At 34.2% G+C, this 25,250-nt stretch overlaps 1 protein-coding gene across 1 annotated transcript in view; it reads left to right on the plus strand.

Moving 5' to 3' along the window:
* Positions 1–276: 276 nt before the first annotated feature.
* Positions 277–25,250, plus strand: part of Smp_152840 (putative atp-dependent RNA helicase) — a gene marked incomplete at its 5' end in the record, with an annotated part of 41,935 nt that continues 16,961 nt past the window's right edge. Inside the window, 11 exons of the mRNA XM_018794073.1 lie at positions 277–346; positions 384–481; positions 5,363–5,743; positions 6,342–6,674; positions 7,286–7,442; positions 9,281–9,362; positions 10,170–10,328; positions 13,796–13,937; positions 16,979–17,163; positions 18,536–18,679; positions 23,173–23,293. Coding sequence (XP_018648522.1) covers positions 277–346; positions 384–481; positions 5,363–5,743; positions 6,342–6,674; positions 7,286–7,442; positions 9,281–9,362; positions 10,170–10,328; positions 13,796–13,937; positions 16,979–17,163; positions 18,536–18,679; positions 23,173–23,293 — 1,872 coding nt within the window. The remainder of the gene's footprint in view (positions 347–383; positions 482–5,362; positions 5,744–6,341; positions 6,675–7,285; positions 7,443–9,280; positions 9,363–10,169; positions 10,329–13,795; positions 13,938–16,978; positions 17,164–18,535; positions 18,680–23,172; positions 23,294–25,250) is intronic.

The following is a 25,250-nucleotide window of genomic DNA, read 5'->3' on the forward strand; positions in this document are numbered from 1 at the left end:
AAAAGGTTTAGGGAACCTCAACCAGGTTGATTTCTGGAATTTCGAAACTAAAAATGAGACAGAAACTGAAGTGGGATGGTATGATATGCTGAAAGCTGTATAAGCATTTGAAACTGAATGTACAGCTTCCAATCCCACTGAATTTTCCGTATCCGAATATCTTCATGTCTTCACTCAATCGTCATCGTTGGAGTTCACACTGAGTAGCCGTTGCTTATGCAGCTAGTCCTACGTTTAGAAGTTCGTTAGACGCGGGGGATTCGGTTTTACCTTTACATGTTTCTGCCCATTCTTGGGCGCCGTGTAGTTTTCTTGGTTTGTATTAGTATGTCTCGGGCTAACAAAGGTGAGAGACAGTTTATATATTTTCTTATTCTTCACAGGTCATAGACCACCGGGTTTGAGAGGAAAAGAGATAGGTCTTTGGCATGCTGCTCAATCGAAAAACAGATGTACAGGTCATTTGGATTACCAGACTAAGGTATATTCAGTCGAATGAAATACACCTCTTTAAAAGTCTTCAAATCGCTTTTGTTATCTCTGAATTGTTTAGGAGTAGCTTCTAGTAAAGTCAGTTTTAACTTTCGAATTCGATCGAATTCCAATTAATTAATTTCACTCACCGTAAAGCGGCCTTCGGACTCACTAAAATGTCTTATTTCAGGCCTCTGTTACCATTACTGTCCTAAAGTTAAAAAGGCGTTTAGTATATGGTATGTCTCAGCGATCGCCTAGGTTTCATTCAACAGTAAAATATGATAGTTTCTCAATTTGTGACACCTAGGGATAACTGCTTTACAAATACTTCTGACACTGTACTTCTCGAAGTTAAATGTTCCGTAACAAATGTGGGTTTGCTTTTCTATTTATGAAGGACTGCGCAATGGCATGTGACGAGTTGATTATGAAAGAGTTTTTCACTTAAAATGACCTTAAATTTCCTCCACACTCCTTTTATCGATCGGGTTTTAATTCTGTCTTGTATTGAATATCACAGTTATTTTTGGTTGGAGTCCTTGTAGTTATCACAATACCGCAGAAATAACAGCTCGAAAACATTTGTAAAGGAGCAGGTGCATTTGTTGTCTATCTCCCTTTCAATTACTAACTTAGTATTATTCCCTACCCTTCATTCATTCCCTTTGCTAAGCTTCCCATCTTCGTTGGAAATATTTTGAATTGTTGATTTTTCACTTACCTGATTTCCTCTTATGTCGATACACTTATGCCACGTCGTGCCTAGTTTTATTCTTTCCAAATTGTAGGGTTTTCTCGAAAAATTTAGGCATTATTGCTTGTTTCCTAAGTTCACCTTTTTTATTTAATGGCTGTCTAGTTTTACTAATGAACAAAACGATATGGAACCATTCAAATATCCGTAAGTCAAAGATGCTACACTCAGCTTATTAGGATTGTGATTTTTTTGACTACAGGAAGTATGAGTAAGCAACAAGTAGATCTCTTTGTGAATATGATACTAAAGCTAGCTGGCTTTTTGTTTTCAGCCGTTCAAGCTATTTGACTTTTATGAGTGTCATCAGGGACATGAGCTAATCTATACATCAAAATGTAAACGAAGGTTGACCCAAACCGTCACTGAAATATCAAGTTAGTTAGATCTTTCTTTGGTATATTGTTGAGGTTTCCTTCTTTCGTATGTTTTCACTTTTTTTCTTGACTGGTCGCTCTGGTTTACTATATTTCTTTGTTACTTTCTTCGTTATATTATTTAGTTGTCTCACATCTCGCAGTTTTTCCGTCTGTCATCCGTGGGTATTACTCATATTTCCGCTTATCAGCTTTAATGCTCCTTTTCATTTGCTTTTTTGGCTGTGTATTTGGCCTATGCATCGTCTTTTGCTGCTCTTGTTCAGCTGTTGATTCCTGTCTTCTTATTTTCTTTCGTGAATCTCATCCAGGGCATCAGCAGAGATAAACTCTATGCAGGTGTTTCTTGCAGCCCATCATCCCATGGCATGTTATTGTTTTTTCAACCCCTTTCCAATTGTTCCTCATAGTAGTTTCATTTTCTTTGAGTAGATCTCGTAATGTTTGGGACTTGTACTAAGTGCTATCTTGAGTTCGTTGAGTGATGTTGATCTAGTTGTCGAGTGCTTCCTTATCTTCATTTTCATCTTGACTACCACCAGGTGATCTGAAGCTGTGTCAGCTCCTTTTGTTTCTCACATCTTCCATTGGCCTTCTGATTGTTTTAATGATCCAGACATGGTCCCTCTGGTTCTCTGTAGCGTTATCCGGTAAAACCTATGTAGCTTTGTGTTCGTGGGGGGGGAATGGTTCCACCTGTAAACGTTTTGTTGAAAGCGCGCAAATTTGCAAACTTCTCATCATTCACATTCTTTTCTCCTAATCTGCGTCGCCTCATGATATCTTTATACTCGGTGTCGTCCATCTCAATCTTGGCGCTTAGATCTTCCATCGGGATGGTCAGATCCTTTCCTGGCTATTTCTCTACCGTGGCCCGCAGCCTCTCGTAAAACTGATCTTTATTGTCTTTCTGGCTATCATTAGTGGGTACATACCACTAGATAACATTGATTGTGATCTCTTCTTTGTTTTGAAGATTGCTTTGATTATTCTAAATCAACGAGACTCCCATCCTATAAATGTTTTTTGTAATTCTTTGGGTGGCATCGGTACAACTCTTTGTGTGTGCAAAGCAATTTTTCTTCATAACCAGAGTACATCATTTCTTCCGAAGTTAACATTTTTGTTCATGTTATGTCCCGATAAGAATAATGAATGGTAACTTTGGGATCTATTTATGAACTAATACTATGCATATATTTTTTATCGTATAATTGCTAAATGACTAAACTATTCGTATTCATGTTCCCCTTATCATGAGCTTTATTTTGACCTATAAACTATTGTTATACGATTTACCATTCTTGAGTTATCTCTAATCTATTAATTGCTGCTTCCCACATTCACAGCCACATTTGGCTAGATCTTGTACAAATGTTATTTTCTATTTTATTGGTACGATGTGGTCAGTCTGTTCGGTATATAAACTCTGTATGTTTGAAATACAAGGATTCATACCACAGAGGCTGTTATTGGTGTTTTTGGACTTAACTGGCTGGGCTAGGCAAAAGCAGGACCGATAAGCACTCTAGACTGCTCGTACGGTTTTCGTGTGTCACTGTTCCAATCGATAATTCGCTGCTCTCTGATTGGCGGCCTTAGCACGTCATACATTAACTGGGCATCCACTCGGCCACAAGTTATAACAGTTCAGCTTGCATCCAATGAGTTTCATCTATTCTAAGAGCCGCCAGATTGTCTTGTCACCGCAGATACCTGTACGGTCCTCCCGGTTTTCCACAGTTTGAACATTCGATTTACCTATATTAGTTGTTGCTCTGTTTACCGGAAGGAGCATCGGCCTCGTGATTTCCAAAGGATCTCGGCTTTCATTATGAGGCATTATAGCTCTTCAAATTGAAAAATGTTTCACGTCCAAGGTAGAGTTTAAATAATTCTACAGGATGTGGTCGCTAGCTTTATGCCCAACCGCCCCCTTTATCCAGGCTTGGGACCGGCGCTAACCCTAGAAGGGCTGCTACCGAAGTTTCAATCCAAATAGCGAAGGCTAAACATGGTTCTTCATAACTATGCGACAGTAAGCGTTATTTGTTCATATTCAAAAGTGACATAGCGAAATGTGATCATTTTGGACACCGATTCCAAAGATTTCCTGGTACGTAATTATATGTGAAACTTAGTATGTTTATTGATAACCTTGATATTAACATATCTATGCAGTATGTAAGGTAATTTGAATTATCTGGTAAATGTATAATGCAGTCAGGTAAGTTACTAAGAATATGTTGATGCGAATCACATGTTTCTTAAATCAATCAGAGATATGTGAATAATTTTAACTGCAATCATCAGTTATCTTGTGTGAGATCTAAAAGAAAAAGAAAAATACCCTATCACTAAGTCTCGGTAATGAATTTTGATAACTCACTTTTGCTAACCCTCTCAAGTATGTAGAAATGTGTTCATTATTGAAATCAGCTTTGTACTACCAAAAGATTCGTCAGTCAATCACTAATAACTTAGAACATGACACACGTACATCGGTCCAATCTCTCGTACCACATCAGCTGGGAGAAATGGAATTAATAAGATGAATAGCTAATGAACGGAAATAATATTAGTATCAACGGTAGTGAGAAAGATTAAACATTGTGGAATATAGCTTGAAAAGAAAAGATGGATTCAGAGAATAGAAAATTCTGAAATAATTCTGAATCTCAAGACTTACGACAAGATATAGGTACAACGCATCTGCTTCACCCATCATCAAGCAGGTTAGAGTTGTCTCACAGACGCCAACCAGATAATCTGGGTCTACTAGTACAAAGCAGCCCAATATTCACTGTTTTTATGAACTGATACATTGTCTAGATTTCACTGACCATAGCTTTCTGTCTACATACCCCTATCTCAGTCTGGATCGCAAGTCGTGATAGGGAGTGGCTAAGGATGAGTAATACATATCCTTACCACCCTGATCGTTGAAGATCCATAGTCTCATCAAATAATTTGTCATCTTTGCTTGATACCTAACGTCCAACTTCAGCATCGCTTATTTGGGGGTTCCGACCTACGTGAAAAAATGCTTCAAAGACAACTATGATCAAGTAACATTAAATTATGTATATCCCTTACTTTGAAAGCCCACGTTCCATTGTTATGGAGCAAAACAAGAGTGAAATACTGCAACGTCGTTCCTCTTTATTATCCTCTAAACCCTCCGAGATGCGTTTCCAAGCAATAAGGTAAAAATAATTTATTACTGAGTACACGAAAATCATATCTGTACTAAATTCTCAAGTGTGTGCTCTGTTTCTACTTACGAAATAACTTATTTTGTTCAATGCCTATAAGATTATTCAGAATAGAACGTTAATAGCAATATGGAAAGAGACTGGACATTTTCTTACCACTGGTTAAGAAGCAGTTAGTGCTACTACTGTTTCAATGATTGTCTTATTTTGAATAAGTACTGTACTGTTGATGTTTGGATTCCACAATCCGAAATTTAATTCACCGTTCTTGTTGGAGAAAGTTAATGTGGATCATTTCTCACTTAAAGACTTAATGATAAAGATCAAATATTGGATTAACTCAGTCATACCTCTTTCTCTATACTCTTTAACCGATCACGTTTCTGAGAAATTTCTAATTAGCTTAGAGTTGTATGTTGTTTTCTCACAATGCTCAGTTTAGTCGGGTTGAGTCATTTTTATTAAATGTAAATTTCTAGCCTGTTTAAACTTGATTTGCCTTGATTTTCTCTCTGTTTATAAATTCTTAATTTAACTAGTTTGCTTCTATGCCTCTTGTCGGCCTGAATCTTCCGAAAATTCAGTCAGTTATACAAGAATTTGTGGAGCCAGTTCCTGAACTCCCCAAAACTAGTAATGAACTTATTTCATTCATGTGTAAACTCCCAACTCTCAGTACTTCAAAGCAAACTCCTGAAGACGAAGCAGAAGAATTATTTGGCGAGATTCGAGATTGCTTTGATGTCTCAGTGGGTCCATGCTCTGACCCTGATCAAATGTTATTAACAAAAGAAAGCTTGGCTCGAAATCCAGACATCGATCATGAGCTCTGTCTTTCAATGCGGAACTGCATGAGTTCTGCTGCCTACATGAAAATGTCAGAATCCAGGTGTAAACTTCCAGCGTACCAGTTCAAAGAAGTGGGTGTTTAGTTTATTTAATCATGTTTGTGCAGTCTGATGAATGGGATTCTAGTAACTTGCATTAGCAATATATTTTTCCGACCTCTCATGATGTAGGATTATGAACAGAAATAACGGCAGTACAGTTCTAATATAATGTGTAATTTATTTAGGAATAGTACAATTATTACCTAATTTGAAAAACATTATAGATACCAATTACATACCAATCAATCAATGACTTTAATAAATGAAAATTTTTCTAACATAAGACAGGAAATATCCCCTAAAGATGCAAAACAAATAGTGTTTAGAAGTTTGATTTGTATGATACTGAAGTTGGAAATTAGAATTTACAGTTGCCGCTTCACACTTAATGTAAGCCCGTTCTCCGTACCCATATCTACTAACCATAGTTCCTTGAAAGAAATTTATTTTTATGGATTGTTCACGTCAATGACTTAATAATCGACCTCGAACTATTTGTTTGATCATATTCATTATAAAGCTCAACAAAACGTCACACCAATTACAATATCTTTTTTTTCAACATATTAAATATTAATAAAGAACCATCATATATCATAACATTCATTTCAGTATCCTTTTGTTCTAGGATATTGTCTCAACTATTCGAGATAACCAGGTTGTTATAATAAGCGGTGAAACAGGTTGTGGGAAGACTACACAAGTTCCACAGTTTATTTTGGAAGATCAGGTCTTAGGTGGAAATGGATCTGTTACGCGTATCATTGTAACACAACCTCGGCGTATAAGTGCTGTTTCGATTGCTGAACGTGTAGCAACTGAAAGAGGACAATCTGTAGGATCTTCTGTTGGCTATCAGGTCCGATTAGAACGCCGATATCCTCAACGTCCTCATGGATCTATCATGTTTTGTACGACAGGCATTATTCTTCAATGGTTTCGTTCTGATCCACTTTTGAAGGTAAATAAAAGTTAATCATTTTTTCCAATTATTTACAATTTTCCCGTACCATTGCTTAAGTATACATCTGTGAAATACACTTTGAGTTAAATTTATTGTATATAAACTAGGTGAGTGAACTTTCACGCTTATGGTCAAGAGATTGAAAATGTTTTAGCTAATGAATCAAGTAATACGGTGAGCGGACCCCAAAAAAAATTTATCGTACAATTACAATTTCAATATACTACAAGCTCTGATTTAGTCTTAATTGGTCAAATATTCACATTAGAATCAACGTTGATGTTTATGTTATCTACTGTCGGAAGTTAAAACCTTGTAAGTGATATTTAAGGTCGACCAGTACTCATTAATAATTCACCATGGTCTCAACCGCTGAACTAATAACATATTTTGTTTTTCCTGTGTCTTCTCAATCAGAAGTTTACTTTAGTGGTAGTACTGACACTATACGAGTTTATAAGACATAGAAAGATTTTTAATTTGTCACTTCACTTTCCATTTTCATCATGCATTCACTGAGTTAACAAAATGCTAGTTTAAATCTTGGCAGCATTCAACCTCGATAATAAACTTCGCACTACTCTATACTTTGACACTTTTCGTTATAGAACATCAGTCACATCATTGTTGATGAAGTACATGAACGGGAATTTTTATGTGATTTTCTATTGTGTATGCTAAAACGAATTGCTCCTCTTCGTCCAGATCTTCGAATAGTTCTCATGTCGGCAACAATCAATGCAGACAAATTTGTTGAATATTTTGGTAAGTATCTATTAAAATACTTTCATGGTAGGGAGTCGTAGTTTACAATTTTAGTTGGATTGATTATATAAACTAACATTTCATTGTTTTATCTCCAATATCCCTATCACTTTCGAAATGGTTTTACAAGATTTACACACCATTGTTACTTATTATAGCTGTCTTCTGTATGCACTTGAAGTTCAATAAATAAGGTGGAGGTAATTACGTAAATTTGTTTATCGTTAATAGATGAAATACTCATCATTATATTTCAAAATGTTGTTATGTATTTTCTTAAGTTCAACGTCGTGAAAAATGATAAATATGGAAATTATTTAAATAAACTACTTGCTCTTATATTCGTTAAGATTCGTAGTTATAAGTTAATTTGGTTCGTAACATTTTCTGTTTGTTAGCAGGTTACCGTGTTAGCTTGCTCATAGCTTGTGATGGATTCTCTGCAGCAAGTGATATTAATTAGGAATCGTTTTTGGTAAAATCTTCCCCTCTGTGTCAAAAACATTTGAACACTGTTCATACTAACGGCCAGTATTCTCACCATGTTTCATGTGTTTTAGTCAGATTTCCTCATCAACTTCATTTATTTTTGTTGATTGTACCATGTTTTTGTCGTAATTATACATTTAAATTTGATTTTATTGTTTAGTCTACTATCGTTAATGGTATAGACTCCTTATGAAATCTTCAAATAGTTTGACTTGATGGGTGTCTATCACTTTTTGTGATCATAAATAACTTTTATGGAAATTGTTTACGCATGTTTAGAAAGTTTGAAAATCCACGTCTGTTCATACGTTATTTTTGCATCTTCAGACATGTTTATTCAAAAAAACGGATCACTCAACAAACCATCTCGAATCATCTGTTTTTATGTCTAACTCAGATTATCTAAGACTAAGATTATTAAACTTGAATTAAAAAGGGAATATCATCACTTCTGTACTATATTTTGTGGGTTTGACTGTTAGCTATGAATCCGGCCATTGACCAGTTTTGTAAACAATTGATGTTAAGTGGTCATTGTGATAGAGAATCCTATGATCACTATTTACAGCCAAATGGTAGTCTCGGTAATAATGTAATTGGTATCGATAAGTTGTCAGGAATTGAATGGTATTTCAATTTCTCTCGAAAATTTATTTAGTTTCCTTACACCACCAGACACTGACCATCTATCTATTTTGTATTTTTAAATCATCTACTTAATTATAGAAAGTAGGTAATTAGATTTCAGCTATTTTTTAATGCTTGTTTTGTTTGGCTATTCAGTCAGAAAGAACTCTTCATATGTCTCACATTCATTTTTATGTTATCATGTGTTTTAAGCGACTTAAAATCTCATTAAATTTTCGTTTTAAACAGGTTATTGATAAGTTTGATTCTTCATGTGGTTACATTGATGATACTTTCATTATCGTTGGTCGAAACACTGCAAAAGTACTCTTAGAGCGACTTAACAGTGTACACTCAGCAATACGATTTACGTGTGTGGGGGAGTTTGATAACAAATTCCATTTCTTTGATGTTTTGTTAAGCGGACGAAACGGTTCTACTAGTAGAAGTGTGTCTGGAAAAAGTTCTTCAGCAGACAGGTACACACATTTCTTGAGCTTTGTACCCATTCATTGCAAGAGAAACCTGGCTAGATTTCCTGCAAGTAGAGCTGGGAAGATATGCTCAGACAACACCATAAACAAGGAACTATAGCTCATTCGTAATATACTGATTGAAATTGGTTATGTACAAAGTTATTTCTCGGAACATTTAAAACCTTAACTTTGAAATCCGTTCTGAATCCGACCAATACCTTTGCTTTAATTTTTTATTATTTTTAGATAACTGTCCTAAATTCGAAATTCCTGGTAGAACTTTCCCAGTGAAGACATATTATTTAGAAGATGTTTTGAGAGAAACTAAGTAAGCTGACTTCGTGTAATAATATTATAATCAATAATTACCCAGTAAATCGCACTCTTCAGTTACAATAAACGGTTATTTGTAATGTTTCTTTAGTAATAATGTGACTTTGACGGATGATTCCTAGGCTTATTATGAGAATTGCGATTGTAGTGTTATTCTTACGTGTATTATTCTGCTTATTGTCTCATATTAGATAATTTCATTAATCCAACGATTACTCACTTGATGAATACAGATTGTCACACAATAATCTCATTTTACGCTCTTTTTCCTACTGAGTATTTCATAAAGATTATATTTTTATTGGTTCCAGCGGTATTCAGTCTCATTTCCGAGATTTGATAACTAGCCCACCCCGCACACTGAAAATGATATTTTAGTTTCACCCTTTTTATTTTTACAATTAATTAACTTGTTATTACTTATATTTCAAGTGTAGAAAACCTAACTGATATCTTTTCGATGATGAGGAATTTAACCAGTTAGACTTCAAAATGAAAATTTGCCTAGTATTTAACTTTTAATGAATTCTTGAGTGATCATTATAACTGATAGTATAGGTTATAGCTCATTTTCCTTATGTAACTAAAACATCTTGATATTACGTTTATTATAAGTTAGTTGCTTTCTATATCCTATAGTGATATGTTTGACGTATTTATTTTTGGTTTACATCTGAAAGTTTTTCTCCTGATTATTAACTTTGTTTCTACATTTTTTGTCATTTAGTATCAATTGAGTTTCAATTGTACCAAGCAAAAAAAATTAAATTAAATTTTTTCATAAATTTATTATTTCTCTTAGATTTTGGTTGCCGAATAGTGCTATAACTGCTTTATGCCGTGATCAGTCACGTACATTAAAACAACGTCTTTTAAAATCTAATCTTTCAAAAAAAGAAGCTCGTATATTATCTTATGGAAAAAGCCCTGAATTCAATAAGTGGTTGCATTCGTTAACAGGGTATGTTCAAGTTTTTAAAAAGAAAAATATATTTCATTGGCTTTTTTTCCTTCGATACTTTTTCGTGATATGAAAATATTGGTTTTTTTGAAAAGATGTATCAGTTGCCCACAAATACTCTGCTGCATCTGGTGATGGGGAGAGTTATATCCCCCTCTCGAAATGCTCTCATATTCCTACACATTCACAGTCTTTATCAGGGAAGTTTTTCTCACTACGTCCATGTGGTGGGAGTGCTGTTAACAAAAGTGAAAGAAAAGCAAACTTCAGGAGCTCAAACTGGGATGGTGGATACTCAGGTTGTGCCAAGAGGATTTAAAGAACCCTAGTTCCAAATCACTGGCGTACAAGGCCTCTAGGATCCTGACGATACGAACGGCATATTGACCTATTTATGGTCACAGGGTACCATGGAACATCGTTTTCTAATGTTTCTCCTTTGCATCATGGAATAGACCTTTAGGCCCAAGACTCAAGAAATGACCGCCTAAGGAAACAGTCTGCTTTCGTTTGAGCACTTGAATGATATTCCAGCCCACACCCAAGTATTTGTCGTGGTTTATACTATTTTTGGTGCCCAATTGTACCAGATTTTCTGTGAGTTAAATAAAAATATGGTCAATTAGTCGAGTTTTATTAAACCTAGATATTGTTTACGGCTGTAAATTTCATTCTTCAAATGATCACAATATCAAATTCCAGTTCTGCATCAAAAGCTGTCTAACAGGATACAAAGGTTTGGTTTGGGTTGTTTTATATACCTAACGGAAAATTTTATTTAATATGGTGTAAAATATGTTCCATGATATCCATACGAAGGGAAATGACACAAAAAACTCAGAACGCCGTTCGCAGTAAGTTTTTATTTATTCAGAATTAGATATAAAATTAAAGTTGTAGTGTACAAACGAAGGATTTATATTAGATAGTAGGCAGAAAGCTTATATTTAATATGTGGTTTGTCAAGAATAAAGAGAAAACCAGGACGATCAAAACGCACAAAGAATTAGGATAATACAATGATTTCCAAACTAGACATTAAGGTAGAAAAGTGGAGTGCAAAAGTTTACGTTTATATTGCTTTTATTTTGGAATAAAAAAGAGTGTGAATCATACATCAAACGAAAGCTTATAATTAAAAGAACAAACCAGGGACAACATTAAATGTTAGTATTTTACAGACATCGAATTATGTGAAATATTGTTCCCAGGAAATTCTGTCGTTTGTCATCGCTTCTTGATTTCTCTTTTCACATCAACATCTGACCTATCAAATACTAATATATCCAGGAAAAAGTTTGATCTAAGTTACCTGAAACAATGGTAGTTAGGTAAGATTAGAAAATTTCGATCTACAGATATTTAGCTCCACCTATTTATTTTTTTCTTTTTTCCTCTTCACTTGATATATATATATATATATATATATATATATATCTTTCACCCTTTTGTTATCACAACTAATATATCTATACTTGTACTTTTTACCTATTCTACATATTTTTTCTTTGTTCCTTTTTACTATCTAATCTTGTGTTAATGTAATTGGTTTATTTATTTATTTACTCTGAAGGTTTACACTTCGGTGTGATGTGCGGGAAGTTTAATTTTCTACTAACTTGAATATTATAGATACATCATTTATTTTTTAAATAACATTCTGTATAATTCTCAGCTTCTTTAAAAGTATCAAACCAATCTTTGTTAATGATGCCTACATGTTTTGTGTTCGTCAAACCATTCAATATAATCGACCATTATGAGTATAATGATTTTCGCTACTTTGTTGGGTGGTTTCACTAATCAATCAATGATGGAATTTGTTTGCAAACCGTTTATTAAAATTTGTATTTAGTTGTTATTAAATGGAGGGAGGTTAGATGTAGCATCACTTTTAGTAGTGATCATCGTATCATTTGTTTATAAGCACTTGGTTTATTCTTATTTATCGTCAAATATACTATGAATTATACATTGATAACTGAGGCACTAGCAAAACTAAATATTCGGATGCCTTAATTTTGTTAAGCATTTTTATTTCTCTTCTTTTCAACATACTCGCCTTATTTTTAATTCTTAATTATACTTTTATGAGTTTATTGATCTCATATGACCTTTTTATATTGTTTCCTGTAATTACTCCTTTTACATTTACGTATTTTAAGTTTATGGTAACGTTTTTTGTAACCAAGCATTAGACCAAACATTTTGTTATAGTGTAACTGTACAGTTTTATTATACAGTCAATTCAAGGAAATTTTTCACTCTTGAAACTAATTAGTTGTTTCAACTCACTAACGTCGCACATGTTCTTAGATTGGACGTTTGATCTCACATGTTTTATGGTAGCTAGAAACGTGATCCATTTGTCTAGTGGTTGAAAGAGTTCGGTAGAATATTCTGTATAATTGTTTGTACTTGTCAATAGGGAGTATCTACATACTTGAAGGAACCTAGTTCAAACAGTTTGATAGCAAAAGATCACACCCTGATATATATCTTAGCACCTCAAACCTGGTTGGTAAAATTAGTCAGCAGTAAGAGCAAAAAATTCCCAGTGCATTCTACCTGGTGACTTATTAGGTATATTTTCGGAGTTACCCTGAAATATTTCCAATTTGTGATAAACGTAAGTGGATTCTATATAGCACTTAATAAATAGTATTTAATCTATCTATTAGATTCTAAATCACATCAATCTATCTACATCCGCCATGATTAGCGTTATTATTATTGTTATTAGATTTTATAATATGCATGTACTTATTTCTAAAGCAATAGGATCACCAGTTGATTTCATCGTTTAAATCTTGCAGTAACACGACTAAAACTATGATAAAATCATGTTCATTTTTTGTAGGAAAGGTCCCAACATTTTATGTCTTTGTTTCTGTAACGAACTAATTATAAGGTTACTTAGTACTAGGAGCCTTCCTCCCCTTAATCAATGAAAACGTACTCCTTGACCAAAAGTATAATCTAAATTCTCTTAAACAAATGTACAGAAAATTTTCTTCAGGTTTTTCAGAGATCAATCAGTTATGCTACCTTCATTTACCTTCATTTTAATCTTTACAACACATTTTATAAGTTTTCGTTAAGTTAGTACCCTCCATTTTCTAAATTACGCTAATTAAATACCTAGATGAGAACCAGTTAAATGTTGGTGTGCTAGAAAAAATCACTGTTCTCCTGATGTCATATTTTTTAGAGCAGCTGTAAGTACAGAAAAATTTCGATGATGATTTAACTTCAACCTCCCAATACATATTTCTATGTATTTTGTTATAAGAATAAAGAAGCAACCACTTGCTGTAAATTAACATTCTGCGATTATTGTGTACATTATTATTAATATTTATTAGATATAGTCTAACTTTTGCATATAATAGTTACCAGCTTAACCGTACATCTTGGTATTATTTATTAAAAGTCTCCAATAAAATTTCTTAACTTTGAACATTCAGATTATCTTCAAATGCAATAGAAATTTTACGTAGTGTTGGAGAAGATACCTACCCTAAAACCGATCTTATTGCACATTCAGTTGAGCATATTTTACAGAGTACACAATCGGGTGCAATACTTGTATTTGTTCCAGGTCTTGTCGTAAGTTATCATCTTTTTAGTGGTGATTGATGTGTATGTACCATTCAGTGTTTCGTTACAACTAGTCTTTTCATGTTTTAGATGCAATACTATGTTATCTGACATCGTTTATTCATGATTCTTGATAACTTGTCTTGGTAGGCTAACTCTGATGAGATAACTTAATTGTAGATTAAGCGGTCTTTCTGTTGATGTCGTTGTGTAACGAGTGATTGTAAGTTTTTTGATTGAAGAAGGGGATTGATTATGAGTACAGTGATCTCGAGTGGTTTTAGAGGTATGAGGGCAGTTATCACTTCCCGGTTGCCCACACCGTGGAAGGGTTCTTCTAGAGGCGCCTGAAAAGGAAATTGGGTTAGAAGTGGTCTTAATGACCTGAGAGCGTGAAGGAAACACCTTACTGCTGCCAAACTTCTGTACAGTCAGCAGTACGACTTCGCCTTCGGACCTTGGGTTTGCTGCTTTTAGTCTTACCGCTCTTCAACCGACCTATCTGGCATGGTAGGACTTGAGGAACGATTGTTCCAGCCAGTATAGCTCGATTGGTTCATCACGATAGGCAAGCCCGACCACCACGTCAAGGTAGCAGCAACGGAGAATTGGTCCAGATCGATTGGCTCCAGAGGTCTTTAAGTGTGGTGGTCCAATTTAAGCCATTAGGTTTTCCGATATTTGAGCTAACATCTGGGAGTTGGACGTAATCCCATCTGACTGATCACAATCATTTATTGTCCCAATATATAAGAAGGGACCAAAATCATTCTGTGATAACCATAAAGGAGTTAGTTTACCTAATATGGCATCTAAAATACTACCTTCAGTAATTATCGGGCGCCTAAGACTAGTGAACTGCAAACACGAGGAAATCAGGCTGACTTCAGACATGCTCGTGGCTGCATCGACCACTAGTCGTCAGGTTTTAGAGCATAGACATGTTTATCGGCGTCCGACAATGATAGTTTTTCTTGACTTAAAGGCAGCATTTGATTCTGTAGACCGAGAGGTTCTGTGGTAGTGTCTGTCATTGAAAGGTGTACCTCAGAAGTACATAAACCTTATGAAGGTTCTTTACTCGAACACTACCAGTCGAGTGAGAGCCTATGGCGAACTGTCATCTGATTTTACAACCTCAAGTGGTGTCCGACAAGGCTGTCCACTATCCCCATTTTTGTTTAACTTCATTATAGACTTATTGCTGGAAATTACACTCTCGTTGACTGAATTTTCTTGAATTAGTCTCCTACCCGGGGAGTCCACTAAGCGACTTAGAATACGCAGATGATATAGTCCTGTTTGGGAATGATGGTAAATTAGTTGATGAGGTCATGAATCTTCATCGACTGAGATGGTTGGGCCATGTGTTACGTATGCCTGAACACTGATTACCACGACGCCCAATGCTAACTAGTATTGGGGTTGGTTGGAAGAAAGCTGGGAGGGGGCCAAACCAAAACGTGGCATGAGTGCTTGAAGTCACCAACTTCTAGTCTGAGTCATGTTGGTAGATGCAGACTAGTTGGTTGTAGTCTGTGTGACTATCGTAACCAATGGTTGGAGACTCTAGGTGACATGGCTTAGAAAACTACAGTGGCGCAGGTGTATACACTCTTTATGTCCCCTTAAACCTTGAGATCAAAATTGCCTCTTATCTGTTTTCTTTCCTATACTATATACTTATATACACCCTTTCTCTTATATATTACCACCAATAAATTAACTACTTCTATGAATTCGGTGTTCATCTTGTTGTGCTAATGAGGTATGGCAACTTGGACCGATGCATGTATGTCCCTGGTCCTACGTTGTAGATGGCTGACTGATTGAAGTTTTTTGATAATTTTAGTCTATACAGAGTCTAACCCTGATCAGTTATCAACTTGGAGCTGAGTTTACGTGAAATATGTTTTATATAATAAAATTGAAAAGTTGGAAATTTCTAAAGTTAGTACGAAAAGAACATGAATCTTAAGTTTTAAACGTGTCCCTCAAAATCTGTTTATTTGTGTCCATAAATCCAACCAGTTAATGAACTTCTTCATACTCGAACAGATATTCGAAAACATCTTGAACTGTAGTAGTGTGATGTGTGCTACTTGTGTCGATAGATGTAAGTAGTATGTAGCACCGATCAGATGTGGAATGCTTGTGAGCAGATGTGCAAATAATGTGCCTGATGCATGATTTTCACATTTTACCAAACCACCGTGTGATTACGCATTGAACAATAAATTGGTTTTTCCCACCTGAGTGTTCATTCATTACTGTAGTAGTACTGTATTTTAAAATATTTATTTTTTTTCTGGGTTTTCGATACTGTAAAGAAGTGATTCAATAAATTCACTAAAAACAAGCAAATTTAACTTTGAATTAAGTGGCTGTTATGTCCCGGTAAGAATAATGAATGGTAACTTTGGGATCTATTTATGGACCAATACTATGTGTACATGTTTATCATATAATTGTTAAATAATTAAACTATTCATATTCATGTCCCTCTTATTATGAGCATTATTTTGATATATGAACTATTATTATACACTTTACCATTCTTGGGTTATGCTCTGTCTATCGATTACTATCTCCCTTATTCACAACCACATTTGGCTAAATCTTGTGCAAATGTTGTTTCCTATTTTATGGTACGATGTGGCCTGTCTGGTTGGTATATACACCCAGTATGTTTGAAATAAATGATTCATATTGCAGAGACTGTTATTGGTGTTCTGGACTTAACTGAATGGGCTAGGCAAAAAGCAGGCCGGTAAATACTCTAGACTGCTCGCACTGGTTTTATGCGTCATTGGTCCGATCGATAATTCGCTGCTCTCTAATTGTCAGTATCATCACGTTATACATTGACAGGTTACCCAGGCTACAAGTTATAACAGGCATTATACTATATGGTGTCAGTTCGACAGGATTATATTGAAATTACAATTAATAAATATCAAACCATTTTATTTCTATTAATTTCTTGTTTGCACCCTTTATTCAACTTAAAGCTCCACTGTTTACTTCTTTGATTGTGTGTCACTTATCAGGACATAAAAGATGTAATCAGATGTTTACGTGAATTAAATCCAAGACGATATGATAATCGCTATGGAAGTGTTAGAATTTATCCATTGCATTCAAGAATCCCCACGTCCAGGGACCGCTCACTGTTCGAACCCTCACCAAAAAATCAAAGAAAAGTGGTTATAGCAACCAATATTGCTGAAACGAGGTCAGTGAAGATTCCTCACTACACTTAATTTCAATGTACAGCTGTTTACCCATCTACCTGTTTATATGTTTTTTTCAAAAGACCGTCGAAAATATTTGCTATTGATAAAATTGCACAGTAATAAGTAAATTACGATACATGTATGAAAATAAATGAAGTTAAATTTTATAACACATATCCCAGAAAATGACTACAACTAACGGCGATATTTTACATCAATACCAATGACATTCTGTGAAATAGGTGTATGACAAAAATCTGACAAAAATCCCGACGTGAAATAAAATATGAAGAAAGTAGTCGCATTGAGATTTGAATGATTCAATGAGAAATTAGGATTAAATACATTTGTCCAATACTAACCATTGATTTTTATTATCTGTCTAATACCATCTACTAAGCTTGTAATTTCACAGAGATAGAACTAACGTTTATTTTGGTATATCTAGCGATGCGGCTTCAACTGTCATTCTGTTTTTCTTCGTTGGAGTACTTACTTGATATGAGCAAAACATTTTGTGACCTTTTCTCACTGAATCATGTGGATGCAGGATGAAAAACATTTAATTCGTCTATAATTACAACTCATTTTAGTTCCTGATTCTGCATTATAAGTTCATCAACTGCTTTCCTGTATCATGCTACACTCACGTCTAGATGTGGTTTTGAATGTCTCACCATTACTCCACGTATCAGTTGATCATCGATTTCACAATATGAAATTTAGAATATTAGGTATCGTTTCTTTAATAGTGTAGTAATTAAACAGTTGATCTAGAAAATCTGATGTATTTGAGTCATACATCTAGATCAACCTGGTCACACCTACTTTTACATATTGGGGCATTTTTATATGAGGACCGATAAAGGTTAATTAAATAAGAGTTCAATAAATATAAAGTGATGACTAAAAATAAAGAATAGAGAAAAACAATATGAAAGGTTAAGAAGTTATTATACCACGGTAGGTCTTAAAATGAATGAAAGACTACGAGGATAGATCCAATGTTAGGACAAACTACAATGTCAGTTGAGAATTGTTAATAATATTTTATAAAAAGACAACAAAGTCTCTTAGCCCACTGATTTATTATTTACCTTTTAGAATTACAAATAAGAGTTGTTTGACTGTCATTTTCTCTGTGGATTGTTAATGGGTTCACAAGTTCAGTGTAAGGCTACATGTAAACCTGGATCAACTGATAACAATGAAAATATACTGAAAATATAATACACATCTGCTACCTAGTAACTGTCTATTTATAAAGTGATTTTAGCTGACTTGTTACGTAAAAATGTAACACTTTTTGCTTTTGTATGGAGAATTTGAATGGTCTGCTTTATGAAAGTAAATACCTTTCTTTCTCTATAGCATAACCATTCAAGATGTAGTTTATGTGATTGATTGTGGTCGTATCAAAGTGACAGATTATGATCCGAGACAGAACACATCAACCTTAACTGCGATTCTTGTTAGCAAAGCCAATGCAGCTCAGCGTTCTGGAAGAGCTGGTCGGTAAGATTTCTTAAGATAAAATTTCAAATGACTTCGTATTCCGTCTTTCCGACATATTTTCTCCCAAATAAAGAAATTTAAATGTTGATCATATTCTTTTTATTATTCTACGCTAAATTAATTTGCAATATCAAAGTAATAAGTACTTAGGTGGTAGAATACGTCAATTACAAATCAAGTTTCAATAGTGATAAGGTGTAGTATAATTATTTTAAATAAACTGGTATTTATTTGGCTTCTCAATAATCAATTATAATTTCAATGGCTAAGTCAGAGAGTTGTAGTTGATTTTGCTAAATATTCTAACAAAATTCTAGGTCATGAAGGAAATATACAGTAAGAAAGCTGCTCTTCACTCATACTCTATGGCTGATAATTTTCTCATAAGTTTAATCAAATCTTCGGAAACATTTAATGGTTGTTAGCTCCTTTGAATACCATACTTACTATATGAAAAATGAAATCTGAAAGGAACTTAACGTTTGTTTCCCAGGATATACCTACATTTACGTGTATTAAACATATAAAATTTTTCTGTCGATTGCTAAGTTCAACCGTCTGGTTGTAGTAAATGTTACGTTTCCAAGTCATGCATCTTGACTATATCCTTTCTATCAGTCTCAGAACTTGACAGCAGTGTTACCTGAAGATATTGCTTCATGGATTTTTTGGATAATTAAAGACTTGCTTCATTCATTTAAGAATGTTACTGATTCACGTTCCATCATACCTAACTGACCATTTTGAGTATCAGTCTAGTGTTGTTTTCTTGTAATGATTTCAAATCCTTGGTGTACAATGGTATTTTAGGCTTTAAATTAACGCGAAGGTGTATTATGGGCATTCACAAGAGAAACTATCTACTCGACTTTCAGTTAATGATTATGGTCAACTCACGGTACAAGAAGTCACAATTAACTCATAACGATAGCATTAGGGACAGAATATAAATACAGTTAGCATAAAATTTAATCGGTTTTTACTCAAAACTATGAACCATACTGAAATACAAACAATCAAAAACGGTTTATGTAAGTCAGCAACAGTAATATACAAAATATTAACTAAACCGCTTACTACAAATTTACCCAAATTCTTTAATATTCACTTTAGTTTTTGTATATAAGGCCTCTCATTTCTTGATTTTGAATTCCATTTAAAATAAACTTCAGCTGATTCCATCTGAGTTCTGAGATTTCTACACTTTACTTCAGCCTACCATCGATACCACAAACATTTAGCAATATTCGTACTATTTCGATACTTGTAATTACCCTCCTGTATTAAAATATAACATACATTATCTCTGCTACTGCATGGTTGTAATTATTTATCACTTAAAAGTATTCGTGCAGTTCTAAGATGGTTTCTAAGTACCATAATTTGTTAGTTGTACAAACTCATGGCTTACAGATAAAACAATTTACTTATTAGCGTGATAAGTTATCATCACATTTCGTATTATACTGCATGGAGTAAAAATGATTTGACCTAAAAATATTTTAATTATGATTTATCAATGAATTTAATATACTGATTCAATTGTTTATTTCTACGAATTAAATCATTTCAGGTTATTTTGCACCAATATTTAATTTGTTCATTTTAACATCATCTCGGTTGTCTAATAATTCAATTGTCACTTGCCAACTATTATTTTATTTATTTATTTAAACACATAAATATTGGTACAAGGAAGCACCAGATACATATGCGCCGCACAAATCTCATTCGATTTGTGTGAGGGCTGTGATACTGCCCAGGTGCCCAGACTGAAGCAGGTGGTTTTCTTAGGGGGCCACACCCCGAGCCTTTGACCTGAAGGTCTAGTCCACAAGGCAGTGGAGCGTCGTGAGGAGATGCAGTCCCATGGTAGCCGGTGATCAATGATTGATTCGTACGCCATTTGTTCCCTCAGGATACTGGAGCCCATGTGCACCATTGGTTTGGAATCAGGGTTTGCCAACTCCCCTAGGTGTACTCGCCTTGTCCACCAACCCGGTTAAAGCGCCGGACATTCGCTTTTCGTCCTCTCAATTTCGTGAACAACAGTAATGCCACGAGAAGGCAGTGAGTAGGACTTCCCTGGCAGATGCTTTATACGCATGGCCATCTGAGAGCATTTCGATAGGGAGAGCGTACTCTCCCCACTCTCGGCCGTACCAGGGCATTTGGAGGCCAACTATAATATCTCTGTTGTTAGCAAAATAATTATGTGTGTGATGTTTATCGGTTTCATGTTCTCAGTAGGTAGTTGAAAAGTTACTTGTTATCATAACTACAACTGTTAGATTTAAAGTTAAATGGATAGAGATCAAATATATATGTGCCACTCTGTTCGATTTCAAACTATTCCGCTTAAGGTATCCAACCAGTGATTCTGTTTATATCATGAAATTAAACCAAGAAGTCTATACCTAACATGTACCTCTCCGACAACCAATGAACTCGTTTTCTGATTCAATATCTTTGAATAGCCGCCCATTGCTCCTTTCTAACTTACATAATATTGTGTCTTTTTTAAACATTATTATTATACCGATTCACGCGTACACGTTTTTCGGTCGATTTTTTAATTACTTTACTGATTTTATTCATAGTATTGATTCGAATCTATCAATGACTGGTTGATTAAGCTCTCTTTATTTTGAGTTCCAGTGCTTTGAAACAATGTAGATTAAACCAAATAACGAAAGCCACACGAGAAAAATAAAAACGAGATAATCGATTATTTGGTCTGTCTGTTTGAACTCAGTGATTTCTAAGTATGTCACTTAACGTACTTAAAACTAACCCAAACAATGACAGCTACATTTTTCCCACAGAGTTCGGATAAATAACTAGTCATGTCTAACAAAAAAAATAATGAAATTCCAATCAGTAGAAAATTAAATTTCTGTCGTTTCTTTGCTATTGTAAGCCATTTCTTTAAAGAGTAAAATGGATAAACTAATTAAATTAACACAAATTTAAGTAGTACCATTTTCTATTCATTAAGACGTTAAAAACATATTATTTCTATTGTTAACGACCTACCAATGCTCAATCTATTCGAAATTATCAAGTCAAATCTTGATAATAATACTTAAATATCGATATTTTCATGAATGTCTAGAATATTTTGTTTTTATAATCACAAATCTTTTTTTACTCTCAACCTTCAGCTTAGCCAAGATCATTAACGTGCAAGTATCATTCCTTGTCTCAGTTGACCTAACTGCGAGACTATAGTTTATGGACGACCTTTAAACGAATCTTAAGTGACCTTGAGAATTACTAACCAATCAGGGGACAGTTGGTATAGAGTAAGAATATATTATACAAAACCAAAGAATTAAAGTGGATACACTTCTTTTACATGGTCCAAAAACTTGTCAAGGTTAGAAAGGCGTTCAAAGGTTCTAAAATCGTAATTGATACGGTAGAGGAACTCATCTATATAGCTCCATAATAGTCGGTCTCTGGAACCATGATAAGGTCGCAAAAACTCTTTCAGCTCCGACAACGTGGCTTCAATATTGTTTCTGTGTACTCCGGTTGTGTAAGCTTGTCATTTTACTACGCATATATCTCTACAATACCCATACCACTGAACAGCCGAAGCTTCAGTAACATCTTCGAATATTGCAGCTAATGTTACTAGCGCTTTTATCATACAGTCCGCGGCAATTATTATACTTTGCCTTAGTCTCAATCTTAATTGAGCGAAAAAAAGTTTTTTATGTAGCAGACGTCTTCCTCCAACATATATATGTAATTTATATTACACCAAAGGACAACATCACGATAGTCTGCACAAGGTCTACAAGTCATTTGATTCCCGCAATTACGAATATAGGAAATTCTTAGTAGTCCCATTTGTTGTAGCTGCTCAGTTGTCATGTCTTCTCTAAAATCCTCTGTGAACCTATCGTACGTGAGCATCAGGTACTGAAATTGACGCTGTGACCTTGAAATCCCTCAAATGCTTCTGATTGGCTCATCCATAAGTTATAGTCTCACCGATCTAACTTTTCTACTTTAGCTAATGTTCTCTGGATTTTTTTCCCAAAATTGACTATTATTCCATCTTGAAGAAAAATATCTTGAGTGGTGCTAGAAGCGATCACTCAGTTTTCACTTCCCAATTCCCCACATCATGGAAGAATGCTGTTCCTTGTTTCACCTCATATCAGTTTGTTTTAAGTTTACTAGTTGCTATCTACCCTTTCTATTGTTATCTTTAACTAACAGCTCGTAAAAACTAAAATACAATGTAGTCGTGAGTATTGATTACTTTATTTTCCATCATTTCGGAATCACATATACTTTAGTTATTTTTAGCACACATAGAATCGGTTATTTACAACATTCGTTAGTGAATGCATCCAGTTGTATGATCATGTTTACGAATGGTGGTAGGGTTACTCATGTATTCACTCAAAATGTTCGATATATTATTAATTGTCTAAATATTTTTTCTTCTTTCTGCATGTTTCTTTAATTATTCCTAGTGTACAGCCTGGCATCTGTTATCATTTATTCCCAAGTTATGTGTATAATAATGTTATGTCAGATTTCCTACAACCAGAAATGTTACGTGTCCGTTTAGAAGATGTGATTTTAAGAATTAAAGTAATTAGAGCTATTTTGTATTTTCTTAATATTTATTCTTCGAATCAATTTCTTTTACATACTATATACCAATCAATCACTTCCGTAATCCACATCAGTAAAATCCGAAATTTCCTTTTTGTCCTATTTGGGACCCTTCAGCTGGATGTACGTGGATCTTAACATTGATGTTTCTACTGTGATTTGAACCCACTACCTTTCGCTCTCAACCCCAACGCGTCGTACAATGAGCTGTTAATTCAAGATAGCTACTAACGTATTTTACGGACATAAATGTATTAGTATTGATTTTTATATACCCGTTTTTGACCAAAAGGGAATAATGAGGCAATTCGCTGAGGGTAAAAGTATGCCAATATAATGATTAAATTCAGTCCTTGATATCAAAAACGGGAAAGCTCAAGCCCCTACATGTATGTAGTAATTTGTTGGTAAACGCCTTTAATTTCTCATATATGTGTTTCTTTAGCAATCATTCACGTACTGTGAAATCTTAGATTTCTTTTAAAAAATCAAATTAAACGTACAAGAATAAAGTTGACCGTCATATGCAACAAATATCCCATGTTGACTCTTAACTGCTAAAGTTCATCTGTGTTCATTGTCTTCTTTTCAAATTACGAAAACTATTTCATTTCCGAAAAAAACGTTGATTTCTCGATGTCAACTGAAATTGCTTAATTTTCACAAATAAAATTACTTGGTTAACACTATGCTTAGTCTCCATGACTATTGAACCTGTATACCTGCATAAAACAGTTGGCTAGTATAGTGAGGCAACTCGTTCAACTATCTCTGTTTGTATCTGTGTTTTAAATAGATATAATCAATATTTGAATCAATCTAATAGTATAAACTAACTCCACCAGTTCGCCTGATGACACTGATCATCTAGATTTATAATTGAATGTACTTCTCATTAAATTCTTTAATGCATAAAATTTAACTTAAATCTCACTATCTAATAATCAATCATAATCGCAACAGGTATTAATCCTTTCCTTAAAAGTAATAATTTCTAAGAATTGTTCACTACCACTATTTTCTCTTCTGTTCGGATTTCTTTACAAAGTCTAATCAACAAATAAATAAAATAACAGAGCTTTACCGTCTTCACCTTTTCTATCTAACGGATCACATTTCTCAGTATTAATTTAAATCCTTTGAATAATAAATGAATGAATTTAATTGACCTAAATAAAAGAATATCGAACAGAAGTATGTGTCAACTTTGTATAAGTAGACTGTAGTGAACACACACACATTCATTTACGAATATATTTATTCGATTTCACTGGTGTATAATTAATAGTGGCGACTTGAAAGAAAAAACACCGACAAAATTGATGTTATATTCAATCAATCAATAAACTTGTTGCTACCACTATGTATCAATTTTATTATTATTATTTATCCTCATTTTTTACGGAGTTAAACTGTCAGTCTGGCACACAACGACTTTTTCTGTTTTGTTCAGGGTTGTATACAGTACTCAAAATAATGCATAGTTTGTTTTTAAGCATCTGTTTGATAATTTTAGAGAGATACTTACAGTTGATTGATCACTGAGTGGTGACCAATATCATGGTTGTTTAGTCCTTTAAATGCTAATCGAATTATGTTCATCCATTTAAAATGTGTTCACTAATCTAAGTAACTAGACTTCAGGTGCACTATAGTGATATGTTATTTAGTTCCGGTTTGTCGATAAGAAACCTTGAAACTGGCTTTTGTTCTAGTTAGCATTCATCGTCAATGCTTACCTGTAGTCTTGAAAGCATAAACGATCCTTATGAGATCCGAACCTCCTTCCCATTTACGAATACCAATTAGCAAGAAACTTAGATGCAGAGTTGCTTGTCAACTAGCCCTAACCACCCAATATTTTCCCATGTATTATTGAACATACTGATTCTATGCAATTGGTACCACATTTTTATTGTTAGGTTAATTAATT

Source organism: Schistosoma mansoni, chromosome 1, assembly GCF_000237925.1.
Source record: "Schistosoma mansoni strain Puerto Rico chromosome 1, complete genome".
NCBI lineage: Eukaryota > Metazoa > Platyhelminthes > Trematoda > Strigeidida > Schistosomatidae > Schistosoma > Schistosoma mansoni.